A 17,889-nucleotide genomic window follows, 5' to 3' on the forward strand; every position below is an offset into this window, starting at 1 on the left:
TGAACATGCAGGAGGGTGAAAGGAGGGCAAGGAATAGAGTGAATTGGAGCAATGTGGTATACCGGGGTTGACGTGCTGTCAGTGGATTGAATCAAGGCATGTGAAGCGTCTGGGGTAAACCATGGAAAGCTGTGTAGGTATGTATATTTGCGTGTGTGGGCGTATGTATATACATGTGTATGGGGGGGGGGGGGGGGTTGGGCCAGTTCTTTCGTCTGTTTCCTTGCGCTACCTCGCAAACGCGGGAGACAGCGACAAAGTATAATAAATAAATAAAAATAAATATATAAACTACACAATGCTCCACAATTTCACATCTAAATTCTGAATGGTCGGCCAATATCATTCTACATTTCTATATCTAATAATCCCCATCCCTTATCCTGGCCTTTATAAAACTGAATTCCCATCCTACAAACAAATATAATTTCATAAATTATTTTGCATACTTAACTTGGGACACTAAGCCATGAATAGCTTCATCACTCAACTATACAGATGATGGTAAGCTAAATTGTCATCATAATACCTCCTAAAAGTCACTCAGTATGAGACAGACTTTGGTTTTAGGAAAGGCAATGCTTGCATTACCTTCAGTCCTACATATACAGTTTGAAGGGACCTGCTAGGAGTATTTTCCCATTTTTTATTGAAAAATATAAATATCATTTCACTCTACTGTTCAGTTCACCTGAAAACTTTTCAAACTAAAACAGAAGCTCCCTATCCATTAATTCTTTTTGAAAAGATTAGTTCTGATATAATAACAAAAACATTATTTCTACTCTGACAGACTTCTTCTTTAATATCTCATGAATGGGAATCCGCTGGCTAAGTTAAGGTGCCTGTGCCATAAAATGATAAGCTATGACAACCTAACAACATATTTTTCATCCTTAAACATCCACTTACTTTAAAATAATCATGGCCCAAAATAAGTTAATTCATACAGATAAATAATTACTTCCATGGAGGTCTCTTTGTTTACAGCTACAAAATCCCCCAGCAAGAAAGGGGCTTAAGAACACCCCTTATCAAGATTAACTGAAGGAGAGAGAAAAAATTAGGCTCTAAAAGTTTCCAGTCCATAATCAGGGTGTCTGTTGTACTGCCCTTTGTTGAATACTGGATATAAAATGTTTAAAATAAGGCATTTGTTTTGGTTACAAAAAACTCCTCCTGAAGAATGACCTCTAATGAAAAGAACCAATTCCTATACATCTCTTCCAACAAATATTTCTGTTGCCATGGAAACCAACATGAGAGGACATCACCTCATACATCACAGGCTCCTTGAAGATAGGAAACCTGATAAAACAAACACATAGCTGTATCCTGCTAAGGAAAGTTTTTAGGGAAAGGATTTTCAAAACCTTAGTTCAGAGGCAACAGGGTTACAATTGCATTGTCCAGAAGGACTAAAATCCTGCAGTCTGAATTCAAGACGTTCTAAGAGATGAAAAGCTACGTGTTCCCTAATGTTGATGTGGAGGGATCTTTGTTCCTATTCTGAAATCCCAGTTACATAGCCTTTTGAAGAGGAGGCTGGAGGAGCCATACAACATTTGGGTTGTGGAAGCTTATCATATCTGTCCATCAGAACTAAGGAGATGAAAGATTTATAGTATAAGGCTATCTGCTGATCTTTATTTATCCCTTTGGATGTAATGGTCACATACAACATCAACTCTATTACTATCACCCTTAGTGGCAACAGTCATATTTCCTCCATAGCCATTTAAAAACATACCCATTTCACCAGCAATACACTGCTTTTTTCTGAATACTCTGGTGTTTTCCCCACTGTATAAATAGGCATGAAAAGGAGAGAAAGGTGGTTCTAATGTGTGATATGAATGCAAAAGTTGGATGAAGTGAAATGGGTGAGAAAGTTGGTAAATGGGGAGTGCCTGAAGTACATGAGAATGGAGATATCTTGAGGATGTCCATGGTAAGAAGGCTTTATTTCTTGCAAACACCTTTTTTCAGCAAAATATATACATGAATGAGACATAATGGAAGATAATGACAAATGGGTTTGATTGATAATAGGGCAGTGGATGAAAGTTTGAGAAAGGTTGTGCTCGATGCTTGAGTTAAGAGAGGATTCTTTGGAGATTCTGATCATCTTGTTTGTGAAGGAAAGATTTAAGAAGTGGAGGTATGGCATCTGGACGAATGCTGAAGTAAAAGTGCTGGCAAGGGAAAAGATGAATTACAGAGAATACAAGGAAGTTTTGGAAAGAGGGGCAAGTATGAAGTCTGTTGGGGATGAGAGAGCTTGGGAAGTGAGTCAGTTGCTGTTCGCTGATGATACAGCGCTGGTGGCTGATTCATGTGAGAAACTGCAGAAGCTGGTGACTGAGTTTGGTAAAGTGTGTGAAAGAAGAAAGTTAAGAGTAAATGTGAATAAGAGCAATGTTATTAGGTACAGTAGGGTTGAGGGTCAAGTCAATTGGGAGGTGAGTTTGAATGGAGAAAAACCCGAGGAAGTGAAGTGTTTTAGATATCTGGGAGTGGATCTGGCAGCGGATGGAACCATGGAAGCGGAAGTGGATCATAGGGTGGGGGAGGGGGTGAAAATTCTGGGAGCCTTGAAGAATGTGTGGAAGTCGAGAACATTATCTCGGAAAGCAAAAATGGGTATGTTTGAAGGAATAGTGGTTCCAACAATGTTGTATGGTTGCGAGGCGTGGGCTATGGATAGAGTTGTGCGCAGGAGGATGGATGTGCTGGAAATGAGATGTTTGAGGACAATGTGTGGTGTGAGGTGGTTTGATCGAGTAAGTAACGTAAGGGTAAGAGAGATGTGTGGAAATAAAAAGAGCGTGGTTGAGAGAGCAGAAGAGGGTGTTTTGAAATGGTTTGGGCACATGGAGAGAATGAGTGAGGAAAGATTGACCAAGAGGATATATGTGTCGGAGGTGGAGGGAACGAGGAGAAGAGGGAGACCAAATTGGAGGTGGAAAGATGGAGTGAAAAAGATTTTGTGTGATCGGGGCCTGAACATGCAGGAGGGTGAAAGGAGGGCAAGGAATAGAGTGAATTGGAGCGATGTGGTATACCGGGGTTGACGTGCTGTCAGTGGATTGAATCAAGGCATGTGAAGCGTCTGGGATAAACCATGGAAAGCTGTGTAGGTATGTATATTTGCGTGTGTGGACGTATGTATATACATGTGTATGGGGTGGGTTGGGCCATTTCTTTCGTCTGTTTCCTTGCGCTACCTCGCAAACACGGGAGACAGCGACAAAGCAAAAAAAAAGAAAAAAAAAAAAAAACAAGGAGAATGAAAGGGTGACAGGAAGTTTGGATGAAAGTGTAAAATTAGTAGTTGGATGTAAGGCTGTGAGACATAAAAATAAAAGTGTTGATGGATGGTGGATGGCTGAGACTAGAAATGCTGTGGAGGGGATGAAAGAGGAACTTAGTACATTGCTTGAAATAAATGTGCCATTAAAGTTCAGCAAAGAAGGAGGGAAGAATATAAGATGCATAAGAGATATGTAAAGAAGCAGATAGAGGAAAGCAAAGATAGAGGAGATGAAGAAAGTAGAGTGAAAAGTTTAAGGAAAACAGGAAATTGTACTGGAAGGAGGTGAAAAAGGAAAAAAGTGGATATAACATTGGAAATGTAAATGAGAGAAATAAAAAAACCAAAAAGAGGAAGTGAAAGGACGATGGAAAGAGTATTTTGAGAAACTGGCGAATGTGGCAAAAGGTTAGACACCAGTTGTTACATGCATGGGTATGGAGGATGGAAGGAAAAGGATACAAGTGCTGGGGCCTAGAGCAAGAAGGGAAGTAGAAAGGGCAATAATGAAGATGAAAGTAGGAAAGGCACCAGGAGTGCATAAGATTACAGCTGAAATGTTGAAGTGAGGAGGAGAAAGTGTGATAGAGTAGTTGCATTTGACATGTAATTTACCATGAATGCAGAAGGTTGTGCCTGACAAATTGGTGAAAGCTATTATTTTTGCTATATTCAAAGGAAAAGGTGCCAAGGGTGTACATAGCAATTCTAAGGGAATAAGACCATTAAGTAAACCAAGAAAAGTGTATGAAAAAGTGTTAGCTGCATGAGCTAGAGGAACAGAGGGGAACTTATTTCTGTTACAGAGTAGAACCACTCATCTGTGTCATACTCTTGACCAAGTGACTCCATAACAGAACGATCATCATTGCACGACAACAGACCATCTTCAAGGGAGAAAAATTCTTTGAAAACTACATGGCAATCACAATAAGAACAAACTTTACTTTCCTTCAAAAGATTCCAGCCCTTTAACCTGGAATCCAAAAGTTTAGTTTGCTTCTTAAACAAATCTAAATCAAGGACGAGATCATTAAGATCTCCTCGACTCAGCAAATGTGATTCACTTGAAGAAAAGTTTGTTTCAAACGTTGGATCCATATTGTCCTCTACTTGGTCTAGACCAACTTTCTCATCACCAGACTCATCATCACTCAGTATCATGTTTCTTGGAGGCTCTGGCACATGTAATTCCTGACTGTGAGGTACTGGCCTCATAGCAGATGGTAAATAAGGATATTTAAGAGTATGCTTGGATCTTCAGTTCTATTCATTTTTCTATCATACTTAATTGCCATCTCCCACATCAGCAAAGTAGCACAAGGAAACAGACAAGGAATGGCCCAACCCACCCACATACACATGTATATACATAAAAGTCCAAATGCACATATACATACATATACATATAAACTTATACATACATATACATACATACAAATTTACATATTCATACTTGCTGCCTTCATACATTCCCATACACCCCCCCAGCGAGGTAGTGCCAGGAAAAGACAAAAAGTCCACATTCGTTCGCACTCTGTTTCTAGCTGTCATGTGTAATGCACCAAAACCATAGTTCCCTTTCCACATCCAGGCCCCACACACCACCTTTCCATAGTTCACCCCAGATGCTTCACATGCCCTGGTTCAATCCAGTGACAGCACATTGACCCCGTATACCATATCATTCCAATTCACTCTAATCCTTGCATGCCTTTCACCCTCCTGTATGTTCAGGCCCTAATCGCTCAAAATATTTTTCACTTCATCCTTCCCCCTCCAATTTGGTCTCCCGCCTCTCCTTGTTCCCTACACCTCTGATATATATATCCTCTTTGTCAATCTTTCCTCATATATTCACTCCATGAGCCCAAACCACTTCAAAACACCCTCTTCTGCTCTCTCAACCACACTCTTTCTATTACCACACATCTCTCTTACCCTTTCATTACTTACTCGATCAAACCACCTCACACCACAAATTGTCCTCAAGCATTTCATTTCCAACACATCCACCCTCCTCTGCACAATCTTATCTATAGCCAATGTCTCACAACCATATAATATTGTTGGAACCACTATTCCTTCAAACACCCATTTTTCACTAACTAAAATAATGTTCTTGCCTTCCACACATTCTTCAACGTCCCCAGGACCCTTTGCCCACTCCTCCACCCTGTGACTTACTTCTGCTTCCATGGTTCCATCCACTGCAAAGTCCACTTCCAGATCTCTAAAACACTTCACTTCCTCCAGTTTTTCTCCATTCAAACTTACCTCCCAATTAACATGTCCCTCAACCATACTGAACCTTATAACCTTCCTCTTATTAACATTTACTTTCAACTTTCTTCTTTCACGCACCTTACCAAACTCAGTCACCAACTTTTGCAGTTTCTCACACGAATCAGCCACCAGCACTGTATCATCAGCGAACAACAACTGACTCACTTCCCAAGCCCTCTCATCCACAACAGATTGCATACTTGTCCCTCTCTCTAAAGCTCTGGCATTCACCTCCTTAACCACACCATCCATAAACAAATTAAACAACCATGGAGACATCACGCACCCCTGCTGGAAACCGACATTCACTGGGAACCAATCACTTTCCTCTCTTCCTACTTGTACACATGCCTTACATCCTTGGTAAAAACTTTTCACAGCTACTAGCAACTTACCTCCTACACCATATACTCTTAAAACCCTCCAAAAAAAATCTCTATCAACCCTATCATATGCATTCTCCATATCCATAAATGCTACATACAAATCCATTTGCTTTTCTAAGTATTTCTCACATATATTCTTCAAAGCAAACACCTGATCCACACATCCTCTACCACTTCTGAAACCTCATGGTTCTCCCCCAGTCTGATGCTCTATACATGCCTTTACCCTCTCAATCAATACCCTCCCATATAATTGCCCAAGAATACTCAACAAACTTATGCCTCTGTTATTTGAACACTCACCTTTATCCCCTTTGCCTTTGTATAATTGCACTATGCATGCATTCTGCCAATCCTCAGGCACTTCACCATGAGCTATACATATACTGAATATGTTTATCAACCAATCAACAACACAGTCACCCCCTTTAATAAATTCCACTGCAATACCATCCAAACCTGCCGCACTGATGGCTTTCATCTTCTACAAAAGCTTTCACTACCTCTTCTCTGCTTACCTAACCATTCTCTCAGACCCTCTCACTTCACACACAACCCTGACCAAAACACCCTAACCCTATATCTGCCACTATATCATCAAACACACTCAAGAAACCTTCAAAATACTCACTCCATCTCCTTCTCACTTCATCACTACTGTTTATTGCCTCCCCATTTGCCCCCTTTCACCAATGTTCCCATTTGTTCTCTAGTCTTATGCACTTTATTTACCTCCTTCCAAAACATCTTTTTATTTTCCTTAAAATTTAATGATACTCCCTAATCCCAACTCTCATTTGCCCTCTTATTCACCTCTTTTACCTTTCTCTTGACCTAATGCCACTTTCTTTTATACATCTCCCAGTCATTTGCACTACTTCCCAGCAAAAATTGTCCACACACCTCTCTCTTCTCTTTCACTAACAATCTCACTTCATCATCCCACCACTCACTACCCTTTCTAATATGCCCACCTCCCACTTTTCTCATGCCACATGCATCTTTTGCACAAGCCAACACTGCTTCACTAAATAAATCCCATTCCTCCCTCATTCCCCTTTTATCATTTGCTCTCACCTTTTGCCATTCTACACTCAATCTCTCCTGGTACTTCCTCACACAAGTCTCCTTTCCAACCTCACTTACTCTTACCACTCTCATCTCTCCACATTCTCTCCTCTTTTCTGAAAACCTCCACAAATCTTTACCTTCATCTCCACAAGACAGTGATCAGACGTCCCTCAAGTTGCCCCTCTCAGCACATTAACATCCAAAAGTCTCTCTTTTACACGCCTATCAATTACCACGTAATCCAATAATGCCCTCTGGCCATCTCTCCTACTCACATATGTATACTTATGTATATCTCTCTTTTTAAACCAGGTATTCCCAATCTCCATTCCTTTTTCAGCACACAAATCCACAAGCTCTTCACCATTTCCATTTACAACACTGAACACCCCATGTACACCAATCATACCCTCAACTGCCACATTACTCACCTTTGCATGCAAATCATCCATCACTATAACCCGGTTTCATGCATCAAAGCTGCTAACACACTCACTCAGCTGCTCCCAAAACACTTGCCTCTCATGATCTTTCTTCTCATGACCAGGTGCACAGGCAACAATAATCATCCATCTCTCTCCATCCACTTTCAGTTTTACCCATATCAGTCTAATGTTTACTTTCTTACACTCTAACACACACTCCCATAACTCCTGCTTCAGGAGTAGTGCTACTCCTTCCTTTGCTCTTGTCCTCTCACCAACCCCTGACTTTACTCCTAAGACATCCTATGCTACTCCTTCCTTTGCTCTTGTCCTCTCACCAACACCTGACTTTACTCCTAAGAATTCCCAAACCACTCTTCCCCTTTACCCTTGAGCTTCATTTCACTCAGAGTCAAAACATCCAGGTTCCTTTCCTCAAACGTACTACCTCTCTCCTTTTTTCTCATCATGGTTACATCCACACACATTCAAACACCCCAATCTGAGCCTTCAAGGAGGATGAGCACTTCCCGCATGACTCCTTCTGTTTCCCCTTTTAGAAATTCAAATACAAGGAGGGGGGTTTCCAGTCCCCCACTCCTACTCCCCTTTAGTCGCCTTCTCTGACACATGAGGGATACCGTGGGAAGTATTCTTTCTCCCATATCTTCTGGGATTGATTTTATACCATTCATATTTGTTGGGCAGAAGTAGCAATCTGAAGCATAATTTTTGGGTACTCTTCAAACCATAGGAATGGCAAAAGGCATAAGTCATGAACCTTTCGCCCATGCTGTGAGAAGCCCAACACATGTGACACAACAAATATGGGGGCCAGGAGGCCCAACTTTATCCTGGTAACCCACTTTACAACCAAAGTAATGCTCATAACATTTTTCAATGAGGGGCATGAAAGAATGTTTTTACGATATGAATGTCAATTCACTGTAGATGTAGCAGAAAGAATTCAGACTATTTACACAGTTTCTCAGCATCATAATGGTGGATGGGGTATTGGCACAACACCTGAATCCACAAAAGCACAATCTGTCAGCAGAGTGGAAAAATTCAGTGTTTACAAATTGAGTTCTAGTCTGCAACTGACAGAGAACTGCTACTCAAGAGTGGGCACTGTTTGAATGGTCCAACATTTCCAGTCGTGTTTCTGCAGGCCCCTAGTGACACATTCATATAGGCTTGTGCTTTCAAAAAGAAGCTATTGTACTTCACAAACAATGAAAATAGCTGTGTTTGCTAAACTTTTTGTTTCAAATGCTCAATAGAGCACTAGTACATATATACTGTACATAATGATACATGAATAAGCTGGAACAAAAAACTATGGGTGATTGAGAAATTCTGAAAACATATCTGGATTCAGCATGAAAAAATACATATGAAACATATTTCTTCATGGGACAAAATCTTTGTTGATTTGATAATTATCAAAGACATCCAAGAATCAAAATGTTTGAGCATATGGGAGTGGAGGGGGGATTCAAAGACTGTGGATACAATAGAAGGAGGAGGGATTTAAAGACTGGATACACAAGAAGGAGGAGGGATTCAAAGAGTGTGGATACAGAAGTTAAAGCAACAGGACTATAGTTAGAGCAGTCACCCCTGTTTGAGTTTAAGACTGAGTTGTGAGGGGAGTAGTTTACTGCTTCTCAGGACATTTCAGCGTGTATGTGTTTTGTCAGTGTTATGTTTGCAGGAACTGCTTAAGTATGAGGCAGGGGTATGAGGTTGATGGTTAATTATGGAGAGGTTTGAGAGAGGGGTCTTGTGCTGTTGATAAGAACATAAGGATGAGCATGCTTAACCTATCTACCTATATGTATCTCTGATGTCCATTCCCTCCCATGACAAATGTCTCCATTACTGGCAAACTCCAGTGTCACTTCTTAGCCTTTAATTCCTTACCCTTAACAGGCTTCTTGCAAAAGGCAACTCCATAGGTTCCTACCTAATGTTTTTTTCTGACTATTTCTACCTAATGTTCCAACCTACTACTTCTACCTAATACTCCCACCAAATGCTCCTACTAACTTCTTCCACCAAATTTTCTACCTAATGCTCCTGCCTAACATTACTACCTACTACTTCTATCTTTAGGCAGGGCTAGCACACAATCTCATGAAAGGAAACTCGGGAGTTAGGAAAAATGAGTTGTTAGGGTTAAGTATTGTCAAGAGGATATGTGTGACAAGGAGAGACTGCATCTTTGTGTAAAGAATGCCAGTAGTCCACATATACATGAAGCAAAAGAAAAGACAACTATCTGAGTCAGCTGAGTACAACTTGACAAACAATGAAGTGCTGGCTCACTACACAGCCTTCCCTATGCCTCCAGATACCCTGGTGGATACCACTGGAAACATACCTACCTGGTCAATGGCTGCCTACTTACCAACTACTATCTTCAATATTCATGAAAATAAGAGTTTGTAACCCCTGTGCTTTAATCTACCTATTTATCTATCAACATTCCTGATACCTGTTCCCCCCAAGAACTCCCTCAATGGGGTGGCCACAAAATAAAGTCTTCATAAAAGGTGAATTTCAGAGCTGCTTCTCAGCCTTTACTGTCTCACCCTTAACAGACCAGTGTCAGAGAGCAACTCTGATGCAGTGTTTCCAGGGGCCTCTACCTAAAGTTCCTACCGACTACTTCTACCTACCTAATATGTCTACCTAATGTTCCTGCCTGAAGTTCCAACCTACAACTTTTACCTAATCCTCCTGACTCTACATCTACCTAATGGTCCTACCTAATGCTCTTGCCTACTGTTTCCACCTACTACTTCTATCTATTGCCCCTACTATTTTGCCAAAGGCATGGCTAGCACATAGTGCTCACTGCAGGAAAATCTAGAATTACAAGGAGAGAGTTGAGTGATTTTAATGTTTTCAAGTGTTAAGTGTGACAAGGAGACTGTATGCTTGTGGACAGAGCAGCAGTTCACATCTAGGAGAAGCAGAACAACAATAAAACATTGTGATCATTAGCTTACCCAGATGCAGCAATATAGAGATCACAAGATGGGTAATGATATGCCAAGTCACGGCCAAATTTTGGAATGCGTGTTCGAAACCATCGCCCTGCTTGACTGTGAAACTCAACATATCTTTCTTCTTGCAAAAAAACCAGCTGAAATAAAAAAATAATAGCTTGCACAGAAAGTTAATTTTTCAAAAGTAATAGCTTATTACTTATAACACAAACAATGCTATATCACTGGTTCCCCAGCACTGATACGAGTACCACCAGTCATGTGAAAAAAAAATAAAGACAGCTACTCTGTGGAGATATTTTCATTAAATGTCATATGATATGTTTTGCACACAATATCTTTAAATGACAACACATATGTAAGATTTATTCACAATCAAAACATTCTATTTAAGCAAAATGAGATATTTAGATGAAATGTAACACAAAATGGGGAAGCAAGTTGCATGTCTCAAGGATCTTGAGTCCCCAAACTCTGATGTGGCTCAAGGTCTGTTTTCCAACCATCACATTTTTTCCTGTTTCACCCACTGCTCTCCTAATTCTAAAAATTTCAAATCTTTCTTCAACTACCTAATCTCCTGCCAGAGAGACTAGCATCCTCTTATCTGCAAGCCAAGATCTCCCACTGAGGGAATTTCAACATTCACTATAGGAAATGGTTGAAGTCCTCTCATGTGCATGGTGGGGTAACTGAAGCCCTCATATTCTCCATTCTCAAAGATCTAGAGCAAATTATCCCTCACCCTAATTTCATTCCTGGCCGCTGTGACCACTCTCCCAATATTCTGGATCTGTTTTTCACCTCTAATCAATCCTGCTGCAACTACACAATTTTGCCCCGAATTGGTTCATCTGACCACTCTCTCATAAATGCATATATATCAATGGTAACTCCCCCTCCAGGAGCCCCTTCTTTATGTAAATACTGGCACTTTAACAAAGCTGACTGACTTTCCTTATGTAAGGTACTGTCTCATATGTAGTGATGCTTCTGTCTCTGCCAAACATGCAGCAGAGGTTATTTTTGTGAGAACAGAAGCATTCATCCACAATTCCTCAAAGACAACCTCTTCTCTCAATCCATGGTTCAACCATTCCTGTTCTAAGGCCATTCAGGCAAGGGATCAGGCATTCTGGGCTTGGGAAAACTCTCCTTCTTCCATCTCCCAATCAGCATTTATCACTGCCTGTAATCATTGCAAGTACATTATCTGTCAGGCAAAGCATTCCTTTATTCAAAGGAAGTGTGATAACCTCTCCTCTTCATCCACTGATAGGTCTTTCTGGTCTTTAACTCAGGGAATCCCTAACAACTTTCCTTCACTTTTCCTTCTAACGACAATGTACCTGTCTCTCCAACAGACAAAGCAACTAACTATATCTGGTTCCCATTTCTCCTCTAACTCCACCTTGGATGACTCTAACATTACTTTATCCAATGATGCTCCTCTTACTAATCCTATGCCACTCCCTATAATCTCTGGATTGTCAGAAAAGCACTTTTCTCTCTGGACATAACAAGCTTACAGTCCTGATGGCATCCATCTCTAGGTACTGAAAAAGTGTGCCTCTGAACTTGCACCTGTGTTTGCTCATCTGTTCTGTTTCTGTTTAAAAACCAGACCTTTTCCTTTTTCTTGAAAGCATGTGTTACTACACCCCATGCCTAAGAAGGGTGACCATTCTAATCCCTTGAACTATCATCCTGTTGCTTTACCATTTACTATTTCCAAAGTCTCTGATTCCCCTCATCAACTCTCAGATCCTTAGATATCTTGAATCTCAGTCTTGTCTCTGATCACTAGTATGGCCTCCATAAGGCAAGATCCACTGGTGATATTCTTTCCTGTCTTACAAATGTCTGGTCATCATCCCTGAAAGATTTTGGGGAATCCTATGTAGTTGCCATTGACATATCCAAAGCTTGTGACAGGGTGTGGCATCGGGATCTCATCTCCAAGCTCCCCTCTTTTGACTTCTCTCCCTCACTTTGCTCTCTCATATCTAGCTTCCTTTCTGATCAATCTATCTCCATGGTTGTTGATGGATCAGCCTCCCCACCTTTCTCCACCAACAGCAGTATCCTTCAAGGTTCCTCCCATTCCCTTCACTGTTTCTCCTTTTCATTAATGATTTCCTCTCTTTCACAAAGAACCGAATGCATTCATATGCTGACACATCATTTTTGCTCCTTCTTCTCTTACATGATCTGCATCTCATCTCTACACAACTTCCTCAATAAACTCAGGCTTGGATAGAATATCTCTGTGAGGTACGCAAATTCCAGTTAAGTTTGATGCCTCCCAGACCCAGTTTCTACCAATAGATCTAATGAGAACTCTTCACAACAACTTTCCTCTCTCCTTTGATGGTCCTGTAATTCCACCTTTAAACTCAATGAACATACTTGGTATTACTGTAACATACATTCTTTCTTGGAAACACCACATTATGGATAGCTAAGTCTGCCTCTAAGAAGCTGGGAATCATATTCAGATACCAAAATTTCTTCTCCTCATAGCAGTTGCTTCATTTACACAAAGGACTTATCCATCCTTGTATGGAGGACTAATCTCACATCTGGTGGGAGGAGGGTTACCTTTGCACCCTTACGTGAAAGAGTTGAGACAAAAGTAGTCTCCCAGACTAATATCAAAACTTGACCTACTTGCCCTAAGCTGTAATGTTGGCTCACTTTACCTCTTCTTAAGGTATTACTCTGGTTTTTGTTCCCAAGGGCTGGCTGCATGTGTGCACCCACCACTAGCTAGACTATGCAGTGCTTGGCAAGGGTGGGCCATTTTGATAACTGTTTCTTTCCCTACACCTTGAAACTTTGGAACTCTCTACTCTCTCATGTCTTTCTTTATAACTAAGACATAGCATAATTCAAAAGACAGGTTTTTCACTTCTACCAAAACTTGGAAATACTTTCCCTTGTCACTTTTCATGTGTGGCGAGGTGGCGATGGGAATGAATAAAGGCAGACAGTATGAATTATGTACATGTGTATATATGTATATGTCTGTGTGTGTATATATATGTATACGTTGAGATGTATAGGTATGTATATTTGCGTGTGTGGTCGTGTATGTATATACATGTGTATGTGGGTGGGTTGGGCCATTCTTTTGTCTGTTTCCTTGCGCTACCTTGCTAAAGCGGAGACAGCGAAAAGTATAAGAAATAAATAAATGACTGCATGAGATATTCAAAACACTAGGGTTAAGGTGTGTTCAGACCACTATCTGTTGTCAAATGTATTTAAAAAATCTGTACAGTTCTAGACTCTGAACAATGCTTGGATCTGCAAGCAATGGCACTACAAGGTAGGAAAGTATGGGAACAATTGGTGTGGTAAAGAATCTTCCTTGAATGGGATTACCAAACACTATCATCTGCTATCTGTTATAAAAAACATTTCTTGAGTATGCTTCTCTCTCTCTCTCTCTCTCTCTCTTACATTAGCTGAGATGGCATGGGCAACTGAATGCCCTAATCATGCCCATCTCATGAATGCTATGTATATATGTACATATCCTAGCCTAATCCAAGTAGTAAAACTTACCTGAATATCTCATATTTGTATATAAAGAAGAATAAATTATCAAGTTAAAATTACATTTGCAATAATGAGAGAAAATTCAGGAAGTCTGGACGAGTTCTAAAACTCATAATTCAAAACAAAAACAATATAGTTATGGTTCAGCTTCATCATCGTATTTCAGTCATGTTTCATGTGAAGTCACTTTATCATTTCTGCATTCCATCTTCTTTAAAGGTGCTTTGATGAATGGAATTGCCACAACATCCATATACAACCTAGAGTCTGATTCAGATATTCAGTTCATGCTTCTTTTGAACATTTTTGGCCAATTTTGGTTCAAAGTCCTGCAATTAAAGGAAGGTTAACATGCAACTATTTGATATTTCTTCCCTCATGGGCAAAATAATGATGCCATGATTGCATATTTTGTCAACCTGTATCTGTTTTAGAAAAACTATTCATTCTTTTTTCAATACATAAGTCAGCCCTTTCACTTTCTTATAATTTTTTATCATAATCAAATAGTATTTGGTAAACAACAACTCTTTCCTTCAACTTCCAAGTCTTCTTTGTCTATCATAAGCATTAGACAAACATTTTTAAAAATGAAAACCTCCAAATACATGGTAAGAGACATAATGCACAGGATATATGAAAAAAAAATTAGAAGCACCAACTACACCTAAAACACTGGAGTAACAGCTCATTTCAAATTACATAAACCCAGAGAGTAGCAATGCTTTTTTTTGCTGACTGTACATGCCTAGTTGCATGTGATCCACAAGTGGAAATGGAGTTAATCATGAGAGAGAGAGAGAGAGAGAGAGAGAGAGAGAGAGAGAGAGAGAGAGAGAGAGAGAGAGAGAGAGATTGTAATGGTAAACAACTATCACTTCCCTTACCTTGCTAAAATCATCTGAAAGAATATCAAACTGAACAACTTCTGCATCAAAGCATCTCTCAAACTTCAGAGAAAGAGCAGCTACTTCATAGCATTTCACTCTCGGTTTGTAAGTGCCAGTGGCTAAAACATAGCGACCATCTGGTGATACACGGATGCAACCACTCACATCAGGCATACTAAAGTCCTGAATCAGTTCTATCCTACGTCGAATATCTGAAAAAAATTTTAGTTAAAAAATTACATAGGACATATACAGCCACTCATATACAGCACTTCCACACATGGTAAAATAAAGCATTACAATTACATAAGTGTACCAAAACCATTTAAGATTTATCTTTAATGCATAGCTTTTACCTCCATATGTCTCCTAAGCAGATTTTTACTAAGGATAAGACCAGATTATTTTAGAAGAGAATGCCTTTGAGAATGTAAATTTTTTTTAAAGAAAAGATTGTACCAGGATTGTTTCTCATTTTCTGTTAATAGAAGTCATTGTACAAAATGTACATTGTAATACCTTATATTTTCCAGGTTGTTGATACTGTAGTTTTTTGCTGGTCAAATACTTGGTGCTGCGTTATCAATAATGAAACCCCCGTAATCTCCATGACATCCAGGTACACCTCTGATTTTCTGGCACTCTTGGTTCCAAAGCCTTGCCGGATTAACCATTTTCCTGGAGCAACTGTGGTCATGTAATGATGATTCATCAACACACCTCTAACCCACTAATCATACATCTCCCATGTGTCTAAAGTATACCATGGACTGCATGCATTCCGCCAGTCCTCAGGCACTTCACCAAGGTCCATACATACAGTGAATATCCTTACCAACCAATCAACAACAAAGTCACCCCCTTTTTAATATTTTCCACTATCTTCCCAGATTTCATCTTCCGCAAAGCTTTCACTACCTCTTCTCTCTTAATGAACCTATTCTCCCTGACCCTCTCACTTCGCAAACCGTGACCTTACACAAATAAAATAGGAAAGATGAAAAGAATGAGAGTTTGCCAGGCAAATTTACTTTAAACAAAAGAATTCAAGAAGCAAAGAAGACAGGGACATGTATATGGGATAACAAATAAGAGATAAATGAGAAATTACGTCAAAGGGTAAGCACTGAAAACTAAAGTGATTCACTTACCAACATCTCTCTTTGATAGTTCCCTTCTTTTCCGGTCAGTTAACCACTGCAAAGATAAGATATGTTTACCTAGATATCTGGAACATCAATTTTTCAAGAGAATATTACTGAATGTAATACCAAAAGGAACAAAAGATTACCCTCTAAAAGAGTCAGCTTTGAACTTGCAAAAACCATGGTTTTGAACAAGAATCCTCACTTTCCCTTGCCCTTTATTCATATATTTCTCCTACATAGCCATGAAAATTATACAGCTGACACAAGCAAGGCTGGCAAAACTATAAAAAAATTCACATTTACACATACAGCTTACAAACAGTCTGAATATAATGTATGGCAAATCCATACAAAAAAAATGCGAGAGCTCTACACCTGAGCCCTATCCATTATGTTAATGCCACTGCATTCACCATGCAACCCTACTATGTATGGAGAAGTCAAGAAATCCTACAGAAGATGCACATCCACACATTAAATAATAATTTCTGAAGCTGTCTCACCCTCACAAAATAATAGATTTTACTAATAAAATCTCTTAGTAATCATTTCTTTGCAAGAGAACACTTCTGAAATTAACACACATCCCACTACATATGCCTGAATATGCTCCTGTAGCCCACATTAAACAATGTTTCACCATGTCAACTCATACAATATATCATTCTGGTAAATTAGAGTAATTGTTTAGCTACTTACAGTACGTTTTCGGTACTTTATATAATTCAATGTGATTACAGAAATACTTATGAAGGACAGGTCTACCTTATTATTTGTACTGATTTACATCATGGGAACGACAGTATCTATATCAGGGACTCTAAGGAGTTAATGTAAAAGTAGGGACTAAAATTGTAAAACCTAAGCAAAATTTCCTAGCACTCAAGATTTATCTTAATGTTTAACATTCTAGACAAAATATAATAATCATAAAAATTAAAATGCAACGCCAACATGGTGCCAGAAGTAAACAAACAGATAACACAGCACAATCCTCAGTTGACGAGCATAATGTTGGTATACTCCCAATATCCCTTTGACTCGTAAAATATTGAAAAAAGGTGTCTTAGGATCACAGACACTTTTACACTTCATCTTTCATGATTTCATTGAAATAAGACATCTAACACTTACGTCAGGAAGTGACTTTCCAGCACTTAAATTGTAAACTTTAATATTGTTGCGTCCATCTAAAGCCTTCATCCTGACTTAAATTATTTCTTATATACACTCAAAAAGTTACGAAACCGTTCTTCTAATTTCTTCGTTTTCTTGGGTTAATTAAGTATCAGGTGTTAATGTGGACCTTAATAACATGTGCTTTTCATCCACGTGTCTCAAGTTCCTATGGCGAAATCCAGGTAGGTTAATTCCAAAGGGCTAATTTCCTTCCCAATTTTTTCTTCGCCTTTTTATTTCTATGATCTGGCTGTCAGCTTCTGGTAGTATCTAGTCATGAAAACACTCAAAAGTCGCCCAGACATCACACATCAAGCAATGTACAGGCAGGACCACGTATTGTTATCAAACGGTGTTGTTGTTGACCTGGCGAACAAACTAGACGAGCACGGAAGGTGGTGAACACATCCAGCGAACCAAACACCTAGACTATAAACGCACATATTTCAACAAATGCTGTGGTTTCGGTGCATTATTACATGACAGCTGGAGACGGAGTGTCAACGAATGGGGCCTTTGTTGTCTTTCCCTAGCGCTACCTCGCACACATGAGGGGGGGGGGGGGGGTTGTTATTCCATGTGTGGCGAGGTGGCGATGGAAATAAATAAA

At 39.6% G+C, this 17,889-nt stretch overlaps 1 protein-coding gene across 1 annotated transcript in view; it reads right to left on the reverse strand.

Moving 5' to 3' along the window:
• The window catches only part of l(2)34Fd (lethal (2) 34Fd), a 115,372-nt gene extending 97,725 nt beyond the window's left edge, over nucleotides 1–17,647 (reverse strand). Inside the window, exons 1-4 of the mRNA XM_071690884.1 lie at nucleotides 17,235–17,647; nucleotides 16,104–16,149; nucleotides 14,950–15,164; nucleotides 10,499–10,635 (exon numbers count right to left, since the gene is read on the reverse strand). Of these exons, the coding sequence (XP_071546985.1) occupies nucleotides 10,499–10,635; nucleotides 14,950–15,164; nucleotides 16,104–16,149; nucleotides 17,235–17,303 (467 nt within the window). The 5' untranslated portion in view covers nucleotides 17,304–17,647. The remainder of the gene's footprint in view (nucleotides 1–10,498; nucleotides 10,636–14,949; nucleotides 15,165–16,103; nucleotides 16,150–17,234) is intronic.
• Nucleotides 17,648–17,889: the final 242 nt, after the last annotated feature.

This window comes from Panulirus ornatus, chromosome 1 (assembly GCF_036320965.1).
Source record: "Panulirus ornatus isolate Po-2019 chromosome 1, ASM3632096v1, whole genome shotgun sequence".
NCBI classification, from domain to species: Eukaryota; Metazoa; Arthropoda; class Malacostraca; order Decapoda; family Palinuridae; genus Panulirus; species Panulirus ornatus.